Raw genomic sequence first — 15852 nt, forward strand, 5'->3', positions numbered from 1 at the left:
AGATTCATTTGCAGTTTACCAATCCATCATCCTTAAATACTGGTTCAAAATACCAGCTGCTACAGACTGATCACATATACATTGAAAAACAGAATTGACTATCATAATCACCAGTGAAATTTGATACTTACATCAGAAATAGTCATACCTGTAACTAAATGTTGACATGCAACACAACACTAAATAAATGGGAAATATAATAATAATAATAATAATAATAATAATAATAATAATAAAAATAATTGAAGGAAAAGCTGACAAGGAGAAGACCTGGCTCTGGCTCACGAATGGGACCCTGAAGAAGGAGACAGAAGGCCTGATCCTTGCAGCCCAGGAGCAAGCCATCAGAACAAATGCAATTAAGGCCAAGATCGAAAAATCAGCTGATGACCCAAAATGCAGACTGTGCAAGGAAACTGACGAAACCATTGATCATATCCTCAGCTGCTGTAAGAAAATTGCATAGACAGACTACAAACAGAGGCACAACTATGTGGCCCAAATGATTCATTGGAACTTATGCCTCAAGTGCCACCTCCCAGCAGAAAAGAACTGGTGGGATCACAAACCTGCAAAAGTATTGGAAAATGAGCACGCAAAGATACTGTGGGACTTCCGAATCCAGACTGACAAAGTTCTGGAACACAACACACCAGACATCACAGTTGTGGAAAAGAAAAAGGTTTGGATCATTGATGTCGCCATCCCAGGTGACAGTCGCATTGACGAAAAACAACAGGAAAAACTCAGCCGCTATCAGGACCTCAAGATTGAACTGCAAAGACTCTGGCAGAAACCAGTGCAGGTGGTCCCGGTGGCGATGGGCACACTGGGTGCCGTGCCAAAAGATCTTAGCTGGCATTTGGAAACAATAGACATTGACAAAATCACTATCTGCCAACTGCAAAAGGCCACCCTGCTGAGATCTGCACGCATCATCCGAAAATACATCACACAGTCCTAGACACTTGGGAAGTGTTCGACTTGTGATTTTGTGATACGAAATCCAGCATGTCTATCTTGTTTGCTGTGTCATACAATAATAATAATAATAATAATAATAATAATAATAATAATAATAATAATAATAATAATAATAATAAATTTATTTGTATTCCACCCTATCTCCTGAAGGGGACTCAGGGCAGATTCCAACATACAACAGCAAACATTCAATGCCTCCATAAAACAAACATTGACATAAAATCCCAGGAAAACCCCACATATGAAAACTGAACTATGGATCATTGCTCTGACAGTCAGTTGTCCCATGTCCCATATTCTGATACAGATTCCCTCTGAGGTAGTTCCATTTATTTAAAACGTGTCTTGCTATGGTTCTACTACTCTGTTATTAAATTATTTTGGAAATATAAAGCTCAGCTTCTCAATAGAGAATCTATTCTGATTTTATTGTGTCTAGTACCAAGGACAGATAATTATTTAAGTGAACAAAATTCCCCTATGAGAACATCAGGTCAACTCTAAAGTAAGCATTGCCAATCCTATTATTTGTAGGATCTGGAAATTAAATGGTTATTTCAGAAGGTATGAGCAAGTCCTTTTATACCTTGAAACTAGTAATGGGTTACTTTGTTAGGCCTACAAACTGGTCATCTAATGTTCTACCTGTATGTTTGGCAGCAACCGAAAAGAATGATCTTAAATATTATTAAACATTACATCATTAAATATAAATTAGGTCAAAAGAAGGGAAAGCTAAAAAAATTGACTAGGAGTTCAGATACGCTAAATGGCTAATATGTCCATTTTTCACCTGAAGCCCTCTCCAATGCAGTTTTGCTATTAAGCAAAAACCCAAAGAAAGGTAATCAATTCCAACTAAAAAGCACTTATCCCGGAATGACTATGCGTAAGGCACTTCAAACCGTTGGCTGGCTGCCAAAACCCAGACAACCGCTATCAATGTTTCTGACTATCACAAGAGCACAAGGGGCCATGCATAATTGACTAGAAGATGGGCTAAAACTGTGCCCAATCAGTATGTGATCAAAAACGCGTGGAATATTCAGCGCCACTTGATTACATGGAGGCACGTCCTTTCACTCTCCTCATGAAATCTCTTCAAGGTCCAGAGTACTGTAATAAGATCATTACTGTCAAGCGGTACGAATCACAGGCAATGAGTCTTGGGATAGGAAGTCATACTTCACAAGCTTCTTGGGTTCCTTTAAAAAAAAAACCCTGCGTATTGAGGCAGCAAGGCGACGAGGTGACAGATAATGATCACATCACTGTGTGGCAACTAGAAAGGCACATTGGAGAAAAAACAGAAATCAGCTTGAATCAGCTTAAGAGAAACTCAATTTCATTTGCTTGCTTTCTTAAAAATTAAATGGAATTAAACTATGCTCACTATTTTTCTATCAACTGATTCTTTGCCATTAAATCAATCATCTGATAAGCCTTGCTACAAAGTGAAAACCTATTACCTCGCAGGCAAAAGGCCAATTTTCTACTTAGAAAAGAAATAATAAAAAAATAAATAGAATCATTACTTTGGGAAGGACAGGAAACTAGTAAACTCAACAACCATTGAAGTTATGTTTTTATTATTTTATTTCTTTCACAGTATTTAGCATATGGCTCTTATAAGCAAGCCTGCCCTCTGATAGGAAAAGGGAAGGAGCTGACAGTCCGGATTATGAATGCAACAAGCAGTGTAAAAGCTAGCTAGCCAAGCATCCCCAAATATGAAAGGAGATACAGACTATGCAACACAGGGGTGGGCACAGCATGCCCCTCCAGATGTAGTTGGGCAGCAAATGCCAGCACTCTACACTAATCTGGCTAAGGAGTGAGAATTCAACATTTGGAGAGCAGCACGTTGTCCAACCTGATGCAGATGTTCTTGGTGACAGAGGCTGACAATCAGCACCTTTAAAGAAAAGGTCAATTGGAATATCACTCACTGGCATATGATGTTGTAAACCAGAGTTATGACATCGTAATGACACAAAATCACTCTTACAGCAATTGTACCATTGCAATGATTGGGCGTGCCTTCCAAACCTACCTCTGAAGTTATGTCACCCAGGGATGAGGCCAAGGGGAGGGGGGGGGGGTTAGGGGTTTAACCCCCCTCCCTAAATTTTCAGGTCTTAAAAAAAACCTAGCTTACTCATGATTTTTAACTGGTTAACCAAATCCCCATGAGTGTTCACTGAAGTTTATCGATGGAGCCTGATTTCTAAATTATTTTGTGCTATGGAACTACTCTTCATGATTCACTAAAAAAAAGTTTCACCCCCCCGCCTTCAATTTTTTTCTGGCTACGGCCCTGATTTTGCCACCACCTCAACAAAGGAATTTCAGCTGTGCGAGGCTGTGGAGTGGTACATGAAGAAATATCCAGTTATCTTCCATTAGCAAAGCAGGATGCAACAGGTAGTTTTGCTGGGACCCCAGAGGGGTCCTTTCTGCAACCTACTGCATTATACTCAATGTACCCTAAAAGAACCAGACATGGTCATCACCACTTACCATCCTGATCTCTGGTACTTTGGAAATCCCTCTGTACAAGGGGGTGAGGGGCTATGCAGGATCACATGTAGTTATTTTGGCAAGTCCCCCAAAGTTGGCCATAAAAATGACTGGCAGCAGATGCCATTTGATCTTGCGGGCTAATCAGGGTTGGCTTTGGTAAGTCTTGGATGCAAGACTGCCAATGAATCACTGGTGCAGTAGGCTATATTTCAGAGGAAGGTACCAGTAAAGCCACCTCCTTGCCTAAAAAAGACCTAAGAAATTAATGGGCTACCATAAATTGACAAGTGACTTGGAAACTCATTTGCATGCACACACATAGTTTTAAAAAACTTACTATGCCTTCACTACACCAGATATGAAAATCTCTTTTTAAAAAATAAAGTATCTACTGTTCAGGGCAGAAACAGAAAGCATACAGTTTGCTATATGTTCCATAATTAAGGCAAAGCATATTGGAGTTATTTTTTCAGATGCTAACAATAAAGGCACCTGTCCTTTGTAAAATTTACCTTTTCACAAATTCATTTTTTGGACTACATGAAAAGCAAAGATTTGTTAAAGCAAGTTACTAACTAATCATATAAGACATGGTCCATTTTTATGAGATACAGCACAGTAACAACATGATAGCAACAGGTGAATGATAAAAAAGTATGGCACTGAATCTGTTCCCTGCTCCAAAATGAAGGACTGTAATGCAAAGGGGTTTTTTTTGTAGGTGAATGTTTTAACTCTCTCTTTGCAATCTTAGACAAACGTGAACAGCTGAATCTATGAGATTCTGAAATAATTTTTCACCTAACGCTACCTCTACAAATTAAAGCTCAAATGCACCGAAAAAGCAAATGAAATGAATACAAAGGCAGTCTGTGCACAGTTGGATGCAGCAGCTCTGACACTGTAGAAGTGGGAGGGAGGAATGTATCATGCCTCTACCATCAGGAACAATCTAGCATGGATACACCCCCCCCCCAAACACCAGAGGCCATCAGACTAAGGAGTTCTGTCGATCCACCAATTCTACTAAAGGAGGACTGACCTCCAGTACTGTATTGTTGTATGGGTTTGCTTGCATTCAGACTACTACAGAAATAAAACCATTATCAGATTTGCACAGTGGCCCTTATTGCAAAATGACTGTGCTGCACATGCCTGGCCTTTCCCAGAGTAAATAACTTATATATTAAATCCACAAATTTAGAGAGATTCTCTAGTAGCAGCTAATGAGAAATCAGAAATTAGGCCTTTTTGACTTTGTTGCTGCAACTGAAACATTATCACATCTGAAACATCTGCACCCAATAACAGCTCTTCTCCCCAACCGATAACTGTTAGCAATATCCTTCATTGACATTTCTCAACAATAGAAAGGAAATCATCGCCACAATGTTTGCAAATGTTATGTATGCTTTCTTACAGTAGCAACAAAAAGAAAAGAAAAGAAAAGAAACGAAAGAAAAATCGAATGCACCTAATATTGATATTAATCCTTATACTCTTACATACTTGCTGATTTTCAACAGATACAAAGAGCTTAATTTTTATTTTACAGGCTTCTGCTTCAAGATTCCCATTTATGCAAGTGTGTGCAATATAAACCACTTCATCACAGTGCTTGTCCTTCTGAGAATCGGTTTTTCCTGTTGGCTACCATGTCACTCTTCCTTCCAACTGGGAAGGCGTGACTGGCAGCCTCTTCTGACCCTAAAGTTAACAAGAACTGAAAGAGCAGAAGAAAGCTTTCAACGTATTTAGTCTGCAATGAAGTGAGTTAAAACAATAGATGAGTTTCTCCTCCCTTGTCTTCAGCTCCTCAGTATCAACATAACAGCCTTTCAACAGCAATCCTTTTATGTCAGATAGGCTGCGACAACTGATGCTGAAGGTTTCCCAACCCATGACCTTTGTGCCTTACTTAAAAGTGTATCTCTGGGAATTCAGTTTAGATTTTTATTAATTTCTGCCCTCCTGCTTCTAAAGGTACAGTAATATTCCGCCTCTGCATGTCACAGTGGACAAAGCAGCTGATATTCAATGGAACAGTTGCTTAATATGGGTGGGGAGGGACAGCGTATACACTGAATAAGTGATAGCCTTCAGAGAGGCAAAATATACTTTCTCTTCCTTAGTAAAGGGCACTAAACAAGTTTGCCTCCAACATTGTGCTGCCTGAGGCATTCTATCTCCCCTCTATTTTATGTATGGGAGCTTGTTTGGACTCAAAGCTGAATCTTATTTCTAAAGAGGCCATAGAATAGCATTCTCCACTATATTTCAGGACAATTGGTTAGGTATAGGGTATAATTGGCATACACAACTCTGTCTTCCAGAGACTTACTGCTACCTCTCATCTCTAACATCTGCTGTTTGAGAGAGACATCTCACTCAGCTGAATGGTAGCGCTGCTCTTGGGATTATGAGACCACAGCTACTTAACTGACCATAGTTTTGTTGAGAAATTATAAGGTGTTGGGATAGTTCAGCAAAAAGTTTGTGAGCTCTTCAAATTTAGAACTGCTATGTTGCAACAACCCATCTGCTTCTTCATTTCTCCATTTTTTTTGTATATTAAAAAAGAAAAAGGAATCACAGCCTCCGTATCAAAGTACTCTAAGTAACAACAATGACAATGTAATGATTTTGGGTGTTTGTTTAATTTGGATATAATTTATAATATGGAATAAATGTATTTTATTGTACTTTCTGGATTTTAAAAAACATATCTTGAAGGAGACGAGGAGAAGAAAGGATAATGTATAAGAACAGGTTATTTGAGGCATGTGAAGTCTGGGCTGATGATGGTAAATTATTTGACACACAAAAAGTGTCACTCTGACTGTGTGATATTGACCTGAAGTTACACAGTGGGGTCGAAAGTAATGCAGGATTATGTATATTATTTTATTTCAGTTATACAAAACTACATCACTCAATGCATCTAGTGAGAATTACATTAAGTGCTGAAAGTTTAGTGGCTTCACTGTAAAATTGATTAGGAGAACAGAATAGGGCAAGAGAATTGTTTTGTCTTCTGAAAGAAAAGAGATCGAAGGAGACTGGCTTGTTCTCCTCTCCCCCTTCAGGAGAATCCCATCTATGCACAGGGAAAAGATCTGGAATAGTGTCAGTTAAACAACTTTCAGGCTCAACTGTAAGGGCTTCTGAATTTGCCCTTCACAGCCTGAGATCTTGGAGAATATTATTTCCTCAGCCTTCAACATCTACCATTATTTGAGTCCCCGAAATATAGGAGATTAAGGCAATAATAAGGAATAGGACTTCTTCCACTATTATCCTGAAGCTGTTAATTGAAAGACTTCAAATATTAGAAGGAGGAAGATAAGGACTTTTGTTGATACAACTGTAGTATTACTTCTATTCTATTAAGCACTGCTGCAATTATTACTTTTAAAACATTTTGAATTTTTCACAGCATTGGTGTGCTTTGCTTGTGAGTTGAGAGTTTCCACAGCTTGACAACACTGTTTTTTGTTCTAAGTTGCCTTAAGCACAGTCAAGATACACTCTATACAAACAAACAAAAATAAATCCTGGTGGCATATCTTTTGAATGGAAAATGAAACAATCACATGCATTATTGGTAGGTCTCTGGAATGATCAAATAGCAAGATTTCCTCTTTTACAAAAGCTACTGTAGCCATTATTAGATATGGAATATTATATTTATGTAATCACAATATACTTTATAAGTTGGACATCAAGTGACAAATTGGCTATAGCAACTATGTATGGAATAGGGAAGATACTCTGTCTTCATGCTATTCTTGAAAGGAAGAGGGAATAATTATAGCATTTAGAGTCAAGTGCAGGCACACATCCATTTATATGTATGTACATGTTTCACTTTATGTCATAAAATATAATAAATTTGGCTTGAAACAAATTTGAAACTGAAGCTCTGGTAGAATGCAGCAGAATGCATTAATCTGCCCGACCCTTCAGTTGAGACTACAACGGCCAAAATGCAACATTACAATTTCACTCACCATCACTAGCAGCAAAACTATCTATCTGTACAAGTGACCACGCTCAAGTCGAATAGAACACAGCTTACATTTTGTATATATTGCATATATAAAGATTGGTTCCCATTCACTATTGATAAACTATTGACTAATTTATAAAATGTCAATAGTAATATGAGTAAAGTTCATTATAGTCATACATATAGACTTAAGCTTTTGTACAGAGGAAAAATACTTAGTATGTATTCCTTGGAATGATGCTTTCAACTGTACCATAAATCTTATTTCAATATTAAGTCAACATAGGACTGCAGCCTAAATTAATGAAATCACAAATGAGAGCAATCTACTGTATTTAGAAGCTGGGTATGTCCCTGAGAAATTGTGTAGAAGAGTGTTGATATTGTCCCACATCATAAAAGCATACAAACAACAAAATACCGTAAAAACCTGGGAAAAACTGAAACTTAAATCCACTTAAAAACAATTGAGTACTCTGGAATATGGATTTTTTTGCCCAAAATAAAAGGAAAAAATACCTTCTGCAGTGCCTGAGATACCATCAGCTTTAAAATTGCTTGTGCTTTTCTTCCTGCGATGTTTTTTTCGGTTTGCATGGGGAGAAGGAGGAGGGTCCAGTTTTGGACTTGTAGTACTAGATATACTTGGGCTCGAACACACAGAATCTCCCAAGCCGGTGTCTGTAAAAGGGGGGGGGAGATGCAAGGGAATTAAAAATAACAAATTAGAAAGAGCAGTGTGGCATTAGACAAAACATTCAATTTAAAATTGTTCAGATGAATCTTAATTCTTCACCTAGAAATTCTGCATGATTTGCCATGTAGGTCCCTGATTCAATATCAATCTATACTAACCCTAATACTAGTTATAAAATGTTCTCAACTGGTGTATACACTGGCCATACTCTAAGTGAAAGCACAGGTCTTAACTCAGGCATTTGAGCCTTAGGGTTCATTGCTTTGCTTTTGTCCAATTTTAAAAATATCAAACAACTAATCAAAAATTGAACTGTCAATCCAAAATATTAAACTGGCTGCATAATTGTGGTGCCTTGAATGGTTTTAATACTTTTTCAAGTTGTGTTACTGATTGTGACTTCAGATGCAGGAAGTAAATGCTTCTCTAATTTATTTTGCTCACCAATTAATTTTCTTTCTCTCTCTCTCTCATATTTCTTCCAAAATTATGACCCAAGGAAGCTCACAAGTTAAAATAAAAAGGCACAGAAAAATGAATACATAATTATATTAAGAAAGCACACTTAAAATACGTTACACTATTTAAACACAATTTAATTAAATAAAATTAGAATAAATAAATACCCATGGACAAACAACAGTATTCAGTGGACTTGAAGATTGATTCTCTCACCAACACTAGTTGTTGTTATTGTTGTTATGTGCCTTCAAGTTATGTCCATCTAAAAACATACAATGTGCCGAGTCTTATTTCCATACTTCTTGGTTTTCCCATAGTCGTTATTCAAACTGCTATTGAGGTTAAATTCCGTATTTCCCTACTCTCCAAACACCTGTTTACAAAGCCAGGTCTTTAGCTTTTTCCTGAAGACTAGGAGGGATGGGGCCAGTCTGATGTTGCTGGAGAGGGACTTCCACAGCCGAGGGGCTACCACTGAGAAGGCCCTATTGAGCAAGGATTCAAGCCCTGGTTTTCCAGAGTCTGAATCCAATGCTGGAACCATTCTACTATGTTTGCTGACAATACCTGAACACAGAAGCTGTTGTGTGAACGTGCTCATCCCTACTATTGTTCTTCCCCTCTGAACAACTCTTGCGAGGAAAATTGTGTGATAGATTTGCTGTAAGTACAAAACTACTTGGAAGGCACACAACAAAAAATTATTGTCATTCAAAGCATTCCAACTAGTCATCATCTCATTTTTTATTCCTCTGAACTGACTTTTGGATCATATCCTTTCTCACTGGCATGAATACTCTAAGTAAGCAAGGTTGAGAGAGACCCTAACAACACTATGCTAAGACAGCAAAACATCCCTCTGTTGTGAACAAATGTGCCAGGAGTGGGAACCAAGATTTACTCCAGGATCTCTGCAGGGTTCATCAGCCTGTTTCACTTACTTTATTTTTCATTGATTTGTGGCCACTGTCCCCAAGTCTGGAAAGCTTTGGGACAGGTTAAGGGGTGTAAAATAATTGAATTTGCCACGCTTGGGGCCTGTCTGAGATGATTTCCACAGGATTTATTTTAAAATGGGGGTGGTGGAATGATCCACACTTTGTCCATTCCACATTAAAACATACAAAACTATTTTTGACATTAGTGTTCACTTCTCTAAAAAGGAGATTTGTGGGTCACAATGGGAAAAGGAGGATGTGATGCCAATGACTCTTGTCTCATTCTTCCCGGTATAGCACCCAAAACACTGAAACCACTTTAGATGGGAGACAGGTATGTGCACTAGCAGATATTACTGTCTTCTAAACGCGACCCATTGAAATAGAAGTTTGCTGTTGTCTTTTCCAAGCTGGGTTGGCTTCTTTCTTAAAGCTTGTTTTTTTAACACCAGGGTGGCAATTAACTCATTGCCGTTTTTGAAGTAGGAGCAGAGATGTTCTGGTTATGGGCAAGGGAACCGTGACCCTGACCTCTGCCCTAACTCCCCCAGGATCCCCAGATATTTAGACCTCAAACAAGAAAGCTGAAAACAGAAAGTGTTGTAGCGAGAGTGCTTGCTTTCATCCTCCTTTTCTTTATCTGTCATTTATCATTTCTAGCTGAAGGGCTACTGAAAATGTGCAGTAGTTGCACATGTTCATAATGTCCCCAAAGCTCAACAGAGAGCAAGTGCTACTCAGCTTAAGGCAACAGATGAATAAAGGAAGGCTGCCGCCATCTGGAAATATACCTGCCATTTTCTAGGTGATGATTTCACTTTTGATTGGACTGAAACAAAGCAACACCTATTGAGCCTTAACATTGGTTTCACACTAAGATTCGTGTAGAATTAGCCAAAATTGGATGCTGTGGCTTCCAAGGTAAACTCTCTGGTGTTGCTCTGTGGGTCAAAGGCACCACACAACCAATGGCAACTAGAGTCTCCCATGAGCAGGCCTGTAGCGAGGGGGGGGGGGGTTAGGGGTTCAACCCCCCCCCCCAAATTTTTCAGGTTATAAAAAAAACCCTAGTTTACTCATGAATTTTAACTGGTTAACCAAATCCCCATGCTAAATCTATGAGATGCAAAATATTAAGAATCCCTCCAGGCACTATCTCAAACAGATATTGACAGGTTTGTAGCGGGGGTGGGGGGTGCCAGGGGTTCAACCCCCCCCCCCCGAAATTTTCAAAACCACCCCCCCTGAATTTTTTTCTGGCTACGGCCCTGCCCATGAGCCAAATTGTTCCACTATCAAACAGCTCTAACAGCGAGGAAGTTATTCCTAGTGTTCAGGTGGAATCTCCTTTCCTGTAGTTTGAAGCCATTGTTCCGCGTCTTAGTCTCCAGGGCAGCAGAAAACAAGCTTGCACCCTCCTCCCAATGACTTCTCCATACATTTGATACATGGCCCTCATCATGTCTCCTCTCAGCCTTCTCTTCTGCAGGCTAAACATGCCCAGCTCTTTAAGCCACTCCTCATAGGGCTTGTTCTCCAGACCCTTGATCACTGAACTTTAAAGAAGCTATCTACAGTGGTGAATCTACCATATTTTCTCAAATCTAATGCTAATCCTTTTTGGCTAAATGACTTTGCCAAAATTAGGGTACACATAAGATTTACATCATACAAGTCATCACAGAGTTGAGTCAAAGCAAAAGGGTAAGCTGCTTCAGGAGCTGTACCTGGAGCTCCTCTTTCAAGGATGTCATCTCTAATTAAATGACCAGGGCTCAATGCTATGCAATCCTGGGATCTGTAGTTCTTTTTAAATAACAGTAGCTATGTTGAAGAAGAAGAAGAAGAAGAAGAAGACCACCCACCTCTCCTTGTGGCTCAGCTCAGTCACTGAATGGGGGAAATATTAAAGGGCATGGTAGCTTCTAATCCTTTCATAAAGGGCTCTATTTTAGAACCAATATGATCCATCAGCAGAGTTTGAATCTGAATTCACTCTGCTAGCTTGCTATTTAAAGTATAAATGTACTAATTTTTAATATTCTTGGGATTGAATGCATCATATTATATATTTATGCAGATGAGAGGCTTAAAATCGGAGACACAGGCCCCATTCAGAAGGCATACTCCTTCTACTAAAGGTGCACTGCCATCATATTTTTGACCCGCATTGACTTTTAATGCCTGAAAGAGTTCTGTGCTCAGTCAGAGTATTCAATAATACTGTTCTTTGTATCATTCCAATTAACTGTACCTTAAGTGAATTGAAATGATGTAGAAAACAGCATTATAATATGCTTTTATTGAACAGAGAAACCCTTTCTGATACTAAAATGGAACAGAAGTGCTTTCATACAGGCAGACTCTTTTTTATATCCTCCTTGTGATATACCTTTGTGTTAAATCGTTTAATTCCTCAGCAACTGCAGATTCATGTAAAGGAATGTGTTTAAACCAAATCAGTCCTCATATCCTACAGCAGCAACTTCTCAAGTGTAGGGCCGACCTGAAAAATGAACTTGCTGCAGTAAGTCTTTATGATGTACAATGGTTTTCAGATAATAGCGTACTGTTTGTGGGTCAGAGAGCTCTAAGCGAGGAGAGCCTGAGGTATGTGCTTCCCTCCTCATCTGGAAAAAGAAATGGGAATCCGGGATGCAGAACTTAGCTTTCATTGTTTCTCTATTAACACCACACATTTCTAGTTTCCAGTAGTCTATGAATACAGGTTACTTTGCATTTCTCTGCCTTAAAATATAGGCCACTAAAACATACCAGGCTTACATGCACTGGTTTCCCATTTCTGCCTGCCAGACAAGGTATTTACTCTTCAAACTAAAAAGGGCCTCTTCAAAACTGTAAATGAGTTCTAGCTTCAACCCACTGCATGCAATTTTATATTCCTGACTGAATACAAATAACACATTTTATTTGGCATCAATTACCGAATGTGAGAACAGATGACCACTGCTGCTACTATTAAACATAAAAGGCACACCAAATTAAAAAGAAACAAGTGCCTCATTACTCTGCAACCTAACCAGCTTTGACAGAAGCACCAGAACTCATAAGATGTGTTTCACCGAGCAGGAGTGGGTTGCTGCCATCCTGTACAGTCGGTGTCAGCCATTAGTTCTTCCCAATCGGGCACTAATGTTCAATGCTCAAACATATATAAATGGTAGTAATAATAACAACAACAATCTGTGCAGCATCTCAGCTTCCATACTTGAAGGATGAGTCAAAAAAGCAGTTTCACTTTTCACTCGGGAAGCTGGCAAGCATGACTAGAGGGGGAATAAAATAACATTCAGTTCGCATAAATATCAAACAGGCTTCTTGAGACTGATGGGCCAGGAATATATTCTTAGCCATCATTCTGGCAGACAGGCCCAAGGACACTCATAACTTATTTTACAATCATTTAGTTTCAGCTCAAGTGGAAAACGTGACAACTTATCTCTGCTGACAAGATGCAATATCAAACCTTACAATTAACTTTCCTATGATTATCTGCCCAGCCCATCATTAGCTCCGTAGCTTCTAATGGCAGCTACAGGCAGCTTTTCTGATGATGGTCATCAGTTTTAGGATTTATAGCGACATTATGTTCATTCACCATTTTTTTTAAAAAAACACATCCTCACACAGAGGAACATCTGAATTAAGAGTGAACTGTGGTTTTATATTCTTCAACCCTGAGCTAAATTCACATGGAAATGGGAGAGGGAGAACATATGGTGAAACAAAGGAGAACAGCATATCCAAGATAAAATTAACATTTGGTTAATTTTGACAGAAGTGAGGTGACAGTAGAATACTGACAGAAAATATCAAATTTTAACCCAACCAACTGTAGTTCAGGGTTTGTTTCCCATTATGAAGTTTAAGCCAAGTTACAAGGCTGTCTTAATTGTAGTGTCTCTATTTACTACAGAGATGGTAAATAAAATAATTTTTTTATTAATTTGCAGATGTATGTGTTTTTGAAGTATCTTGCCAAGAAGTATGGCATACTCGGTAATCCTCTTCTCTACAGAAATTCTTGGTTTCCTAATTTGTATATATCCCTTTCCTGAGTATGGTGCTCATGGAAGTGATGCATGAACAAATCCAAACTATTTTGTCTTAGACTGAACTTCTGGACACATTTCTGTTGGTCCTCAGACACCAAAACATCAATCAGATATTGGGGTAAAAGACAGGTGGAATGCTTTTACCCCTTGGATGCCCCCAGGTATGTGTGTGCTTGTGTGTGCGTCCGTCCGTCCGTCCATCCATCCATCTATTTGTATGTCTATCTCAGTTAGAAACCAAACATTTACTGATAACAAACTGGCATTTGCAAGGATTGCTAAACAGACAGATTCTCTTTCTTATAAAGTGCATTTGAAGCATCTTGTACAGAGTCCAATGTAAACATGGCACAACAGATTAGTGTAAATGTCAAAAACAGACGTTAGATGACGTTCAGAAAAAGTTTTGGGACAGTGAGGCAAAAGACACTGTAGTGGGGTAAAAGGCAGGGGGATGCTATCCTGTTGATTTATTTCAACATTTCAGTAGCTTCTAATGTCTCATTTTGGAGATGCTCTTCTATTTGGGAGAATGTTACATGATAGTCCGCACACCTGTACTTTGTCTTTTGTCATTTTTGGGGGCCTTCTGAATAATAACTGTAGCCTGGAAAGAGCTAGGGGTGGTAAATGTAATGGGTCGGGGGAGGACTTCATCAGCTGCAGGGACTATTAAGCAAGCTGGTGTTTTTTCAAAATGTTGAACAATATGCTACCCATGTTAAAAAAGGAATTGCCCTCCTGGTCAGAAAAAGAGCAACCCAGGCAGCTTGGACAATAACAGACACGGAGGGGCACAGCTCTGGAGCTGTATTTTGCCCACCCCTACCCTAACGCAAGAAGTGTGTGGAGACTCCTTCTTTGGAGGTTTTTAAGCAGATGGCCATCCAGCCTCTGCTTAAAAGCCTCCAAAGAAGGAGCCTCCACCACAGTCTGGGGAGAGAGTTCCACTGCCGAACAGCTCTCACGGTGAGGAAGTTCTTCCCAATGTTCAGGTGGAATCTCCTTTCCTGTAGTTTGAAGCCATTGTTCCGCGTCCTAGTCTGCAGGGCAGCAGAAAACAAGCTTGCTCCCTCCTCCCTATGACTTCCCCATACATTTGATACATGGCCCTCATCATGTCTCCTCTCAGCCTTCTCTTTTGCTGGCTAAACATGCCCAGCTCTTTAAGCCGCTCCTCATAGGGCTTGTTCTCCAGACCCTTGATCATTTTAGTCACCCTCCTCTGAACACCTTCCAGCTTGTCAACATCTCCCTTCAATTGTAGTGCCCAGAATTGGACACAGTGTGATTCCAGGTGTGGTCTGACCAAGGCAGAATAGAGGGGTGGCATGACTTCCCTGGATCTAGACACTATACTCCTATTTATACAGGCCAAAATCCCATTGGTTTTAGAAACAGTATGACATTTCTGGCTCATGTTTAACTTGTTGTCCACAAGAACTTTTTCACACGTACTGCTGTTGAGTCTGGCATCCCCCATTCTGTATCTTTGCATTTAATTTTTTTCTGCCTAAGTGGAATACTCTTGGTGTATTTCAGCCTCTCACTTGTGGTAATAGGGACACAGTAAAAATTAACTTAGCATATGACAGAATGCTATAAAAGATGTGGTTGCTTTCATCCCACAGTAAGCCTACAAGTGACATAGATTACCCAAAGGCAGACTTCCACCTTCAACAGATGGGAGAGTAGTACTGTTATTGCATTTTTGAATGGAAAGAGGACTTCCCCTCTTTGTGGCGATTCCTTTGTTTCTCCCGTGTATTTAGGGAACACTGTTTGGCCACCCTCCAGTTTGAACTGGGAGCTCCTGGGATAAAGGTACTGTCTAGATGGGCCCTCAGACTGACAGTTTATTCTGGATGTTCCTGCTTGTCTCTATAGGTTCAAAGTTTGAGCTGTTCTTGGTGAATTTCATTGTAGAGAATACTGCTAGGACATCTCATGTGGCTCAGGCCCCATCTCAACTGCCTATAAAATCCAGATTATCTGATATGATTTGGATTATATGGCAGTGTAGACTCATATAATCCAGTTCAAAGCAATCTGTATTATTTGATTTGATAATCTGGATTATATGGCAGTGTAGATCCATCCACGGTGTTAGAATGCGCAGAACCAGATGAAGTACTGTTTTGGAGCATTATTCTCTTCTTATGA

The 15852-nt window shown here is 39.4% G+C and overlaps 1 protein-coding gene across 7 annotated transcripts in view; it reads right to left on the bottom strand.

Moving 5' to 3' along the window:
• Positions 1-15852, bottom strand: part of agap1 (ArfGAP with GTPase domain, ankyrin repeat and PH domain 1) — a 396335-nt gene that overhangs the window by 96925 nt on the left and 283558 nt on the right. For all 7 annotated transcript variants that reach the window (XM_062959942.1, XM_062959932.1, XM_062959953.1 and 4 more), the window contains one exon: positions 8036-8197. In XM_062959942.1, the coding sequence (XP_062816012.1) occupies positions 8036-8197 (162 nt within the window). The remainder of the gene's footprint in view (positions 1-8035; positions 8198-15852) is intronic.

Source organism: Anolis carolinensis, chromosome 1 (genome assembly GCF_035594765.1).
Source record: "Anolis carolinensis isolate JA03-04 chromosome 1, rAnoCar3.1.pri, whole genome shotgun sequence".
NCBI classification, from domain to species: Eukaryota; Metazoa; Chordata; class Lepidosauria; order Squamata; family Dactyloidae; genus Anolis; species Anolis carolinensis.